This window comes from Ostrea edulis, chromosome 7, assembly GCF_947568905.1.
Source record: "Ostrea edulis chromosome 7, xbOstEdul1.1, whole genome shotgun sequence".
In the NCBI taxonomy this organism is placed as follows: domain Eukaryota; kingdom Metazoa; phylum Mollusca; class Bivalvia; order Ostreida; family Ostreidae; genus Ostrea; species Ostrea edulis.
The window spans coordinates 73,415,169-73,429,163 of record NC_079170.1 but is presented as its reverse complement, the minus strand read 5'-3'; the positions used below and the strand labels follow the sequence as shown (position 1 = coordinate 73,429,163).

The 13,995-nt window shown below is 34.8% G+C and overlaps 1 protein-coding gene across 4 annotated transcripts in view; it reads right to left on the bottom strand.

Annotated features, from left to right (window-relative positions):
• Positions 1–13,995, bottom strand: part of LOC125653959 (inosine-5'-monophosphate dehydrogenase 1b-like) — a 35,662-nt gene that overhangs the window by 16,647 nt on the left and 5,020 nt on the right. For all 4 annotated transcript variants that reach the window (XM_048883640.2, XM_048883639.2, XM_048883642.2 and 1 more), the window contains exons 3-10: positions 13,235–13,333; positions 6,966–7,014; positions 5,796–5,897; positions 3,139–3,213; positions 2,213–2,419; positions 1,157–1,244; positions 882–984; positions 93–189 (exon numbers count right to left, since the gene is read on the bottom strand). In XM_048883640.2, the coding sequence (XP_048739597.1) occupies positions 93–189; positions 882–984; positions 1,157–1,244; positions 2,213–2,419; positions 3,139–3,213; positions 5,796–5,897; positions 6,966–7,014; positions 13,235–13,333 (820 nt within the window). The remainder of the gene's footprint in view (positions 1–92; positions 190–881; positions 985–1,156; positions 1,245–2,212; positions 2,420–3,138; positions 3,214–5,795; positions 5,898–6,965; positions 7,015–13,234; positions 13,334–13,995) is intronic.

The following is a 13,995-nucleotide window of genomic DNA, read 5'->3' as shown; positions in this document are numbered from 1 at the left end:
CCTGATTACCTAGGACCAGGACTCTACATTATATTCTATCAGTCACATGTTTAAAGGTCATAATGCTACAAGGCTTTATCAGTGACACTTACCAGGACTACAAAGTCTACCCCCGCCTGCACCACAAGTTCCAGTCGCTTTTTGTCCTCCTCATGTGTGCTAACAGCTGCACCAACCAATAACTGCTTCCTGTTAAAAGGAGACACTCATTTTATACAACCAATAACTGCTTCCTGTTAAAAGGAGACACTCATTTTATACAACCAATAACTGCTCCCTCTTAAAAGGAGACACTCATTTTATACAACCAATAACTGCTCCCTGTCAAAGGAAACTCATCTTATACAACCAATAACTGCTCCCTGTCAAAGGACACTCATTTTATACAACCAATAACTGCTCCCTGTCATAGGAGACACTCATTTTATACAACCAATAACTGCTCCCTGTCAAAGGAGACATTCAATTTATACAATACTTCCTAAAACATTTCATGTCCTTGTGCTCAATTCCTAATATTTACATGCTACCGTGAATTTTCCCATTAAACTGCATTTCAAGCTTTGCGTTTTATTGCACAATAAAACTGAGATTATTCCATTGTGAACGTAGAAATTACCCCACTCAAACTTTGACTTATTATAATCATTTCTCAGACTGGTTATAAACTCTGTTCCCATTTCATTGTGAATTTAGAAATGACCCCACTCAAACTTTGACTTAATCATTTCTGGTTATTAACTCTGTTCCCATTTCATTGTGAATGTAGAAATTTCCCCACTCAAACTTTGACTTAATAATTTCTGGTTATAAACTCTGTCCCCATTTCATTGCAACTGTAAACATTTTCCCACTCAAACTTTGAATGTAATATTGATTACTTGTCATCTTTGGATGCCAGCGGGAATTCTCGGTTTTTCTTCGTATCTGTTCTAGCTATTAACGCCACTAGCTCGCCCTCGTCATTAACAATGGGAAGTTTTCCTACACAAAAGAAAACCACACAAATAATGAAAGTAACAGCTGTTACGTTATGAATGACATGTTGTTTACCGTAACCATGTCTGCAGGCAATGTTGAAATGTTTAACACTTTTGTCAAACAATCCCATCAATTGGCACTAACGCGTGCATATACTATGTTCATTACGTCATACCTTTCTTGCTTTTCTGTAAGATGGAGTTGGCTTCCTTCAGGGTAACCCCACTGTGTGCCACAACCAAGTTCTCGTATTTCGTCATCACCTTTCAATGATCAAATTTTTAACGATGAAGACATAAATAACTTTTATACTCCAACATGTACCCACATTTATGATCAAGACCCATAAACTGAGAGTGGACTGAAGCCAAATTTTTGAATTGATCTAATTAATGAAATATTGATATATTGATAAGTCATTGAAACTTATTTTGAGATTACATTTTGAATTTGATTTAAAAATTCAATGAAGCATTTGTGTGATAACTGATTTTTAACAAGCCATGGGTGGGTTTCAGAAGTTGGAAAACTAAACAAGTCCTATTCAAAAATAACCCACTCACCCCACATTTTTACTAATCACATTTTTTCACTGCATCTGTGAAACCTGGTTTTACGTCCCTTCCAGAATTTTTCACTCGTATTGAGATGTCACCAGCTGTAAGTGAAGTAACAAAAACCTGCTGCTCAGGGCCCGCAACTTTCATTTCTAAATACCGAACATTTGGCAAAAGAGCGTAAATTTAAACTTATGACCTACAGATCACAATGAAAACACTGCATCAACTATTGAGCTACCATGATTGCTTTCTTATGAACCTAAACCCACTCAATTCGTGAAGTGTTTGACAGGCATCCTATTTGAGTTTCGATACTCTTGCAGACTTTGAACACCCCGACTACTTTTGAACACCTCAGTTACTTTTTGAACACCTCAGTTACTTTTTGAACACCTCAGTTCTCTTTGAACACCCCGACTACTTTTTAAACACCCAACTACTTTTTGACTCTTCAATCTTTGGAGATAAAATGAATAGGACATAAAAAAGTTTTTATAAAATAACTTCATTGATTAAAGGCAGAGAGTGATGTAAATAATATACCCGATACTATTGGTCTAAACACAATTTTCATTTGTGCAAAAATTGCTCACCACATGCTATGTGCAGTTCTTCTATACAATCCATGCTTGTACATAATGTTTAAATATTTCAAAAAGTGAAATGCGCACCTCTGAAATGGGAGTGTCCATTTCATCGTCGGTCAAGAAGTCGATGTCTCTCTGTGTGACCAGCCCCACCAGCTTCTCTCCCATGTGGCCACTATTTGTAATGGGAATTCCAGAAAAACCAAACTTCTTTTTGGCCGTGATCACATCTTTGACTGTGTGCGTGGGCGACATCACTACGGGGTCCAGAATGAACCCTTGTTCATATTTCTACAAAACAAACAATTTGTGACATATGAGCCCACTATTAATCATACACACAAACACATTTCTACAAAACAAACAATTAGACATCTAATCCATCAATAACCCTGCACACACACTGTATAAAATACGGAAATTTACATGTGGGGTTATTTACACTAAGTACATGATTTACCAAATTTTCATGAAAATTACCCAAATGCGCACTAGCTATTTCTATTGCTATATAGTTTATCAATTGATGATACTGATGTCGTGTATGGTTTTTAAAGGAAATACACGTAATTAACAACACACGTAATTAACGACACAGACATATCCCCGCTTACAGTACTAATTGCTGTAAGAATATGCAAACTTACAATTCATAGTTACCAGATTTGTAATTCAAAATGAATTTGATCCCATTTCAATATTAATCCACAGAATTCTTCTCCTTTACTTCTTTGAGTATGTGTTCACCAGTGTTTATTATATATACAGGATGTACTGTATTTTCACCATTTTTTGCTGAATTCGCTGTTTTCGTAATTGTGCCGGACCACAATATCAAGTGATGGACACAATACAATTTTTGTTCATTCAAGAACACAGTGTACTCTTCCATGAAATTACACATCAACAACACTTTATTTTCCACAAATTGATAAAATCTGAAGCCCTCATAAATTGACTAAAACACAGTACTTACACCTAACTTGTGTTGTGAAGAAAGCGCCACCTACCTTGACCTTTCTGACCTCGTTGGCCTGGAACTCAGGAGTACAGTTGTGATGTATGACTCCCACTCCTCCACAAAGCTACAACGATAATCAAAAATCAATATCCACTCATTTAAAATACTGTAGCAATTAACCTGTTAAACCTTATAACAACTAGAACTGTCCTAATGGGACTAATACCCCCCGCGGGGCATATAAGATGATGGGAAATATTTAATGCAAACACATTGGATATTTTCACATTATCTACAGGGCAATCAATGTGAATGCAGAAGTGTATATTCTACAGTACAGCAGTACATGAAATATTAAAAATATACTTAATATAAAGAATTAAACTCTGGACAAAGTGCGCAACCCCCAAAATGAAAAGAAAATGTGCATAACTTCTGTAACTTAAAATATTTCATTGAAAATAGGAGATGCACAACTACATAATATATAGAAGATGTGCATAAAGTTTGAATGAAATGTGTCCAGCGGTATTAGAAATAAACTTCGGACAAATTGCGTCAACAGACAAACAGACGGATGGACAGACGGACAAAGTGATTCCAGTATACCCCCCCCCCCCAAACTTCGTTTGCGGGGGGTATAATAATCACTTGTTCTCCAACCAACATTCTCTTCTCCTAATCAAAGTCTCTCTCTCTCTCTCGTCTCTCCTCTCTCTCTCGTCTCTCCTCTCTCTCTCTCTGTCTCTCTCTCTCTCTCTCTCTCTCTCTCTCTCTCTCTCTGTCTCTCTCTCTCTCTCTCTCTACTAAAATCTAGGCACATTATTTTTGTCCGTCTGTCTCTGTTTGCAAATCTAAATTTTGGTCACATTCATCTTTTGACTATACAACTGTACAACCTACAATTGTCATACTTTATGATCATAAAGGTCAAGGCCAAATCTTTGTGACTGATGATTGTCAAGATCATATGCCATTGTCGATATAATTTTATTATCTCCATTTAATAAATGCTCCCTAAAAACATGGAAAAAGACAAGTGTCAAAAGAAACGAACCTAGCACTGATGAAATACGATAAACGCATTATGAAAATTTGTTTCATTTATAAAATCAAGATTTACATATTACTATGTCCTGAATTTTGTTGGCTTCCAACTCCTGAATTAAATTGTCTTGTACAACACAGCTTCTCCACTTCTGGTTAATGCCATCATTACCTAAATTAATCTTCGCTATCTTGCTTCTCAATTAATCAGACTGAGAGTCTCCCGATAGTGAATTCATAAATCAATACAAAACTCATTATTTGGGAAACACAAAGCTTAATTTCTTATCCACATCTCAGTATCATAGTTTGCTCCATCGAATGGATTAGTATGATACAACTTAATTTTTCAGAACACACATGATATTAAAACATAGCTATTGATTTGGGTTTTACTTTCCCAACTAAGTCGACTATCAATGAAGTAATTTTGTTGCTATAATTTCAACTACATGGTAACTCACAAAGTACAGGCATTTTGAATCAAAACTTGATGATTGGCAAAAATTAAGGATCTTTGATTAAGCTTGCAGAGTTCAGTGTGTTGGTAGGATCAAATAATCAATCTCTTTGATTTCATTGATTTGAACACACTTTATTGTATATATATTAATCATACAAATTAAAGGGTGAGAAAAAAATTCTAAAAATTTGCAGGTTCTTCTCCTAAATCTACCAATTTATTTCTTTAATAATTTGATTTATTTGTTAAACTACTGCTAAATGTGGTTGGGGGTTGTTTGGTACAAAATTCACTCATAGGTTAATGTCACAGTAACAGCGAAACTGAGCTCATAAGGCAGTGTGTGATTAGAATTCCAAATCTTCCACTATGCAAAAATAACAGAATTCTTTTTTCAAGAAAACTGGTATAATCTTACACTTCAACCTGCAGTTTCTATGGTGCTACACTTTGACCTGCAGTTTCTATGGTGCTACATGTTGACCTGCAGTTTCTATGGTACGTGCTACACTTTGACCTGCAGTTTCTATGGTGCTACACTTTGACCTGCAGTTTCTATGGTGCTAAATGTTGACTTGCAGTTTCTATGGTACGTGCTACATTTTGACCTGCAGTTTCTATGGTGTTAAGGTAGATGAAGCTTACAGATTCCACCTTGATGGGATGCAAACTAGTCAGGGTAATCTTCCACCAGCTTAAGTTGCTAAATAAACCCACCAGCTAAAGTTGCTAATAATCCACCAGCTTAATTGCTAGTAAACCCACCAGCTAAAGTTGATAATAACCCTCCAGCTTAAGTTGCTAATAAACCTACCAGCTTAAGTTGCTAATAAACAACCTGTTAAAGTTGCTAATAAACCCACCAGTTATAGTTGTTAATAACCCACCAGCTTAAGTTGCTAATAAACAACCCGCTAAAGTTGCTAATAAACAACCCGCTAAAGTTGCTAATAAACCCACCAGCTTAAGTTGCTAATAAACAACCCGCTAAAGTTGCTAATAAACCCACCAGCTTAAGTTGCTAAATAAAGCCACCAGCTTAAGTTGCTAATAAACAACCCGCTAAAGTTGCTAATAAACCCACCAGTTATAGTTGATAACTCACCAGCTTAAGTTTCTAACAAACCCACCAGCTAAAGTTGATAATAACTCATCAGAGTTGCTAATAAGATCTGAGATGTTAACTAATAACGTACCGCCATTCCTATGGCCATCTGAGACTCTGTTACGGTGTCCATAGGGGAGGAGACTAATGGAGATTTCAGGGTGATCTTCCTGGTCAGGGCAGAGGTCAGGTCCTAAAACAGTTAACCAATTAAATCATCATAAATGCCAAAGTTGTCTTCAAATTGTAGAAAATCATGTTGCCATTTTCTAACAATATAAAACATTCATAAAGACTGAAACTTTCCATTATATCATCAACATCTAAATCTCGAGAAAAAAAAATTGTCCTGTAAACATGGTAAAATTAGGAACAATGTGTTTAGAATTTGAACAGTGAATTGCTGTGCAAGATCTTTACCACGACAACAGAAGACTCATGACTGTTACAGTGCTAGCAATGATAGTGACTAAAACCATGGTACAGACTAAAACCCGACTTTGATTTCTCAAAAAAAAAATTTAATTTGAGTTTTTCATTTATTTGAAGCAGTCAAATTTGAGCAAAATCTCAGACTTGAGTCCAAGTTTGGACTTAAGTTTATTTCAAGAAACCCACATCGAGTCTTGCTCTTCTGTCTCAGCCCAGTGACTAAAACTGTTTTTCCTGGTTCACGATTTTTTTATTTGATAAAAAAAAAATTTCAGAATATATGAGCCCCATTTCTCATTAATTTAGATGTGGTAATTTCATGCATTAAAAGATAAGGATGTGATATTTAAGGGGCAGACAAATATTACATTTACTCAAAAATATTCTCAAGCTGGTGTACACCAGCTGTATCTGGTATCATGTGTTTCCAATTAATTGTGTGTTTTATTTTAATTACAATTTTCCTGTTTAGTTAAATATCGCTCTCGAAATGTTCTCCCAAATTCATGAACGTGTGATCTCAAAATGTTCTCCCAAATTCATGAACGTGTTACAATACATAGTACATCTTCATGCATGAAATTGTCATATCTAAATTAACGAGAAACGGGGCTTATATACCCCGATACATTCTTTTTTTATCAAATAAAAAAACTTGGACTGAGACCGGGTTTTAGTCATGGGGCTGAGACTGAAAAGCGAGACCAGGACCGAGTTTTAGTCACTACTGCTAGCAATACAAAATAAACTTTCTAAGTTATTCTCGAGCGAGACGTTAAGCAAGATACAATCAATTAATCAATCATATTGATATTTCAAAAATCCTTACCACTTCATCTGCTGTGAAGTCAATGAACCCTGGCAGTATCAGGAAATCACTGCAAAAAACAAAAGAATTAAAATTCAAATTAGTAACAAAATGACAAGCAAATTAAAAGAATCGTGGTATAGCCAACTGGTTCAGATTGTGTGTGCACTGGGGTGGGTCTGTGGGTTAGAAATTGTTCTGACAGCATGTTATTTTGGTATTGATGGAAAGGTAGATTCACATGGGAACATATCTAATACAATGATGCCAAATATGTATAGTCCCTCGCCAACACAGAATTACACATGTTACTAGTAACATTTACTACTGCTTATCGGCCAGGTTGAGGAGATATATTCGAAGTACTTTGTGGGAATAGTTCAGTAGGAAGTGTTGTAACATCACAAATAAACACCAGTCAGTGATACATTCGTTAATCCTGTTCAATATTGTTACCACACAGCTTAACTCGGTCAGTGAACATTACCCTGCCATTCTGTATACATATATAGACATCGAGGATATTCAGTGCTTTGTTGTTAGATTTGGAATTTATTTCACAAGTACGACAGGACTTTTTTTTTTCATGAGAGCAAAGTCTATATATCCAACAACAAAGCACTGAATCTTTTTTTAATTGTTACATTTTCTTTATTATTAAAATATGTTTATTTCAAATCTAGAAATACACAACATGACGTCACAATTAGTTCTTATTTTCACAGTGTGGAAATATCATTTCTATTCAATGGAAAAATTATAGCATTTCGCTGTTGAAAATGTAATAAACTGGGGTTTAACTTTTTCTCTTGGTAATTTTACGCCAAAAAAAAGATATGCAAGTTTTTGTTATATATTTAACAATATCAATTTTTCATTACCATAAAATTATCCTTCTTAATCAATCTTATATAATATTACTTTTTCTCCACTATAAAGTTAAAATCAGTGTTGGACATCATTAAACGTTTCGTAAAAATTAAACAAAGATAAACGGAGTTATATGAACATAGAGACCCACACACTTCAGGTACGAGGTACAGTGACTCAGGTGAGATTTAATGACCCCTGCACTTTCATAAAAGTACGGGATACAAAGAAATTATTAACACAGTTAAAAGATATTTAACCAAACAATAAATCCGCATACAAATTTTTAAAAGTACACATACTTCACAGTGATAAATTGATCGTGTCTGAGAAATTACATATAATGTTGACTAAAAGTCTATATGTTTAGGTTATCAATGCGGTGAACATTTAAATTTGTGTAATAATAAATGTACTAGCTAATCAACTCACCGGAACATATTAAATCTAGGGTTACACCATTCTAATTTTGTTTTCATTTAATGGTTTTTTTTTAATGTACGTCCTTATTACTCAAATATTTATTTCAAATGAAATAATATATGATTTATGATTAAAACATACAGAAATAGTTCAATTTAGATTTTATATGACAACTTAATTCATATTGAAGTGTATCAGTTAAATACATGTATGCATGTGTTAATTATATACATATCATTTTTTTTCTTTCCTTACAAAAAAACCTCAGAAGATACATTTAGATTAAACAATGTCAAACAAACACAGACCAGGAAAAAAATTTGTTTTTCTATTTACTGGCAATTTAGGGGCAATTCATTATTCCCGATATAAGACCGGGAAATATTAAGTGGCAAGAAATGAAATATACAGCATTTGTGATGTTCATCTGTTACAGTCAATACAATTGATGTCACAATGGGCGATCTAAGCTGATCACCTTGCACGGGTGGGGACATTTTTCAGCACGGACTGATAAATTTTGAATGAAAGCGCTTGCGTTGAAATTCAATTTAGTGAGTTTATTTAATTTGATTAATGTTTTATTACATATACAATATACACTGCACATATAAATTAACATAGTCTTATTCATAACGATGAAAGTGCTGCTAGTTCTTGCAATTAACTTTCTTGTGATGGCAATATGCGTAAATATGCATGAGAAATGGGGGACAGCTTTTTTCGTAAATCGTGTTCCACATACACATAGTGTTTTCTTGATACGTTACGTTAGCCGTACAAATATGCTTTAATGAGTATACGGGTCACATGCGTAGTTGAATTAAATTTTATACAAATATTTTTTCGGGCCTAGCTATTACCTGCTCATTGTTTTGTGATCAGCTAATATATAGATAGGTTATCAAAATTAAACTAATAATTATGTCCCTCGTCATTAATTCATTCAGTACTTTATTCCTCCTTGCAGAGAGTACATCAGAAACATATACTACTATAATGATGAATCCTATAAGATATATGAAGATGTGAGAACAAAGAAGAATGCGTAACCAGAAGACCTTCAGAATTGATTGTGTTATCGCTTATATTAATCTTGCATTATCTTTTATATTAGCTTTTGTAACAGGAAGGGAGAAAATGCAATGGACCAAACTGGGATTCGAACCTGGGCCCCCTGAATCTCTCGTCAGGTGCTCTACCAACTAAAGCTATCTGGCCACCAGCAATCGAACCCGGTTGATCGCTACACTTTAATTTACAATGTTTGTGAGCGATACAGGCCCAAAGAATCACACTGATCATATTCAATCATTTTAGCTGATGCAATTATGTATGTCTACATTGCAATCAAATACATGAAGGTCATCACGTTTTGTACGACCTCTGTAAACTCACATTCACTAGTACCTGCTTCGCCCGCATTTGATTGGCAGACGTGACAGTTTTGTTACCAAAAGAGTATACGCTTCTGCAGTTTTGTTCATTACGGCACAGTATAGTGCCAATGAAACTGATCACGTAAGCATTTAGTATATAATGTATGTAAAATTGTCAGATTGAGACTAGGACTTAGATCAGAACAGCTATATATAGATTATATTTTGGATTTAGGTTTAAATCAGAACCTGGTATCGTATTTGAATGCTGTTGAGTTTATGTTAGTAATAAACTTTGAAAACACAATGCGAGATGAGTATGATTAAGACTTTGTAGGTATAAAAGTCTGCAGGTTAGGACTTTGTTGGTAAAAGTCTTAAACAAATAATCCGGCTACAAAAGGGAAGAACATTACATAAGTATATGTAAATGAATAAAAAAAGAAAGAAAATTATGATGTACAAGGAACTCGGTGTAGTACTAACCTTTACTTTAGATTGCATAAGCTTCTTTTGTATATGGCAAATACTTTTATCAAATAATTCCCACCCAAGTATTAGCTATTTTTCTTCCTGCTCTGATAGTGGATAGATTGGGACTTTACCTAACCCAAATATTAAGTGGATTGAAAATCAACTTAGAAATTGGAATTTCTATCCAATGTTTTCTAGGGAGTCTGTGCTGAAAATGTTCTCACTCATGCACTTCGATAAGCTTAGATCTTTTCAATCAATGTTATGCGTAGCTGAATTAGATTTTAAAAAGTTGATCTTGCAAAAATATTTTGCACCTGAAGTGGAAGCTAAATGTTGATTGAAATCAGGAACTGCAGTTTTCATGGGCTTATTACCTGCTCATTGTTTTATGATTAGCTAGATGGATGATCAAACTTGCATAAATAATTATGTTCCCCTCAATAATCTCTTCTAGACTTTGTACTTTTGATTAGAATACATTTTACCATTGGCAAATGTTTAACATTATAATTCATTAATACACTACAAGTGGCTTGACAATCAATTTAGAAATTGGAATTTCAATCCAATGTTTCTAAAAATCCATGCTGAAAAATGTCCCCGCCTAGATGCTTAGATCTTTTCAATTCACGTTGAGTTAGCATCCGCGCTTTGCATTGTGACGTCAGATGTTTTGACTGTGTAGAATGCTGTATATTTCATTTCTTGCCACTTAATGGTCCCCGTCTTAATACAAGTAAACTGTTGGTTTCTGTAGAAATTTCCTTAATATGAAGTATTTAATTTTTAAGATGACTGTTGAAATCGTATACATATCACCACCTGTTGTATGTCATAAATTTTCCACGTTACATGGCCTCATGGCCAAACCTGGTAAACCAAAAAATTCAGGACATTATTGAAAGAAAAATTGCATTTGTGATAGGTGCCTGATAAAAATTGTGAATTCCTTATATGAAATTTAAAAAAAAAAAGATCATGGCCTCTATCAGGATTATTTGAAAATTTTATACTTGAAGCCACTCACATCTCAGGCTTCACATTTAACTTACATGATGAACACACAAGAAACCAAACAAATCCTTCCCAGAAGAAAAATGAAACATGAAGTTTGTTTTCTTTCTGCGGAAAATTGATTCTTCAACTCTCTCGAGTTCAGCTAATGTAGCCTCCATTGTCTATTACCATGGTTACCTTTTAGAACTTGGAAAATCAGCATCTTCATTAGATTTTATGATAATTAAGGCTCAATTTGAATTCAGAAAAAATACTGAACAAAGAGTCCAGGGTTACATTCAAAATTGTAGCAGGTAGCCTAAGGGCTAGGTGTGGTGGCTGATTTGTGCCATTTTATACTTTATCATCATTTTGTTAATTATTTCGTGATATTTTGCTATTATTATAACATGTCGTGTGATTGGTCTGTGAATAATCCTGAGACTATTCGGATGATCCCGAGACTAAACAATGTCTTTGTGAACCAATCACAAGGTGCATACAACAAATCCGTACTCTGTGACAAATTCGTACTCTGTGACAAATCCGTACTCTGTGACAAATCCGTACTCTGTGACCTCCTTTTTGTCTGCCAATGCACGTAAGATTGTGTCAAATAAAAGAGAAGAGACGGTTTTGAGTTGAAGAGGCTTGTAGTATGACATCTCCCTGACCAGCCGCTCACCAAAATTCCTTAGGTAACGCTGTAATTACTTGGAAAATGTGCCCCGAAACGGGGACCCCTTGTTTGTTTACAAATATTTGTTTCATACCTAATATTCTGTATTTTATCATACTGGTAGAAGGCCAATCTCTAAAGCTTACAAAAAGTGTGAAACAATCACATAAATCGAAAGAGGAATGAGATACACAGGGAATTCACACATTTCAGAGAAATTATTTTCACAAAAAAATTTATCAAAGAAGGGGAAGGTACATGTGGTAATATATCCATACTTCAGGCGCCTGTGTAGATAATCACTTATATATTAACATGTTGTTAACCAAGCTGGATCAATTTTTAATCAGCATTTTTGAAATGAGAATCAATAGTATACAATGTAAGAGGTAAAAAATGTAGAAGTTTCTATAAAATAATGTATACCATAGATTCTACAATCAGACAAGATGTACCAGGTATAACTCATAAAATGTACAAGTTTCTATAAAATAATGTATACCATAGATTCTACAATCAGACAAGATGTACTAGGTATAACTCATAAAATGTACAAGTTTCTATAAAATAATGTATACCATAGATTCTACAATGAGACAAGATGTACCAGGTATAACTCAGTTATGCTTATTCTACAAATGTTCATTATATATCATTATAGATTCTAAAAATTCAACTGGGCCCAGAATTGGATTTGTAAATAAAATATAAACACTATAATGTTTAAGGAATCTGGAAATTTGATAAACAAAAACTTCAAAGAAAAATATACTCTAAACAGAATATTGTGATCCACTGTTACGTTAAGTACAGTTAATTGTTCAGCGTGTATGTAATGTGCAAGTACGTATGTGTATCTATGTACGGTATATGTGCATGTGTGTGTGTGTGGTGTCTGTATGTGTGTGTGTATGTATATATATATATATATATATATATATATATATATATATATATATATATTGTGTATATTCTCTAACTGATGTACTGGCATGTAATTTTCTTCAATCTGAATCTGTCACTTAAATTCAATTCAAATTTAGGATGACATAAGGTTTTGAAAATCTATAAAATCACAAAATTGTAAGCTTTAGGGGTAGGGTGTTCATCAAAACAAAAGTAATTTAGGCAGTCCCCAGTACCATATCATTCTTTCACCAACTCGTAACATCAATGATCAAAACCCAGATCCGCTCCTGCTTTTATTTGCCCCACGGCACGTGGATCCTTGACAAGTCAATAGTAATTTTTTTTCATATCAGCTGAAATCGGAATGTCAACCATCAAAACCCCTCCTTCCAGTGAATGTCTATACAACAGTGATTCATACCAGAATAATTTTACCAATCCTTTCATTGTCCATTATATGAAATCTATTGCACCACTGGCGTGTTAGCTCGACACACAAACACGTGCTGGAGAGCGACTTTTCACGTGCAGCAGGTGCGTGCCGTGACAAGACTTACTTGTAAGTGAGTCCATCCCCGTTAGCGAACAGCTGGGCCCCCGTGAGTCCGTCGTCTGGGACGTACCCCGTCCCTCCGGTTATCAAGTAATCTGCCATGCTGAAAAACAAACTTCGGAATGAGTTGCGAATCGATGAGTATTATAATGAGTGCAGAAATGTTCCGAAGAAACCCTCCCCTTGTTCTGGAGGTCAGTAACCTCGGAGTCCATTGGCGGATCTAGCGGGAGGTTACGGGAGTTCCAACCCCCACCATCACTTCCCCTTTGATTGATGTTTTTTATTTCAAGAATACAAAGTAATTTTCCAAAGGGAGATGTGTCCATTTTTCACTTTTAAGAATTTTGAAATACATGAGATCGATATATTTTTAAACATGTTTATTCATCAATCAAGGGCCCTGAAAGGGGTGAGGGGAGGCCTAGGGATAACAAATTTTAACAAATAAACAACTACATTATACAAAATATGCACATGTATACCATCTACACACACGTTATAAGGAATTTTATATTGACATTGGTCTGGAATTGCCTCGTAACAATACTGATTGAAAATGCAAACTGTATGTTCAAGGATGCTACCTATGGACAGTAATTAAGTTAAGAAATATTATATCATGAGGATGCACACCCGTATGTACACAGCTAGTGCACCTGACGCGTTCAGTGGTGTATCCAGAGGAGGTCCAGGGGTTGGATCCTCCTTTCGTTAGAAAAGTTTGCTTTGAAAACTACATATCCCCCTTTAAAAACTTCCTAG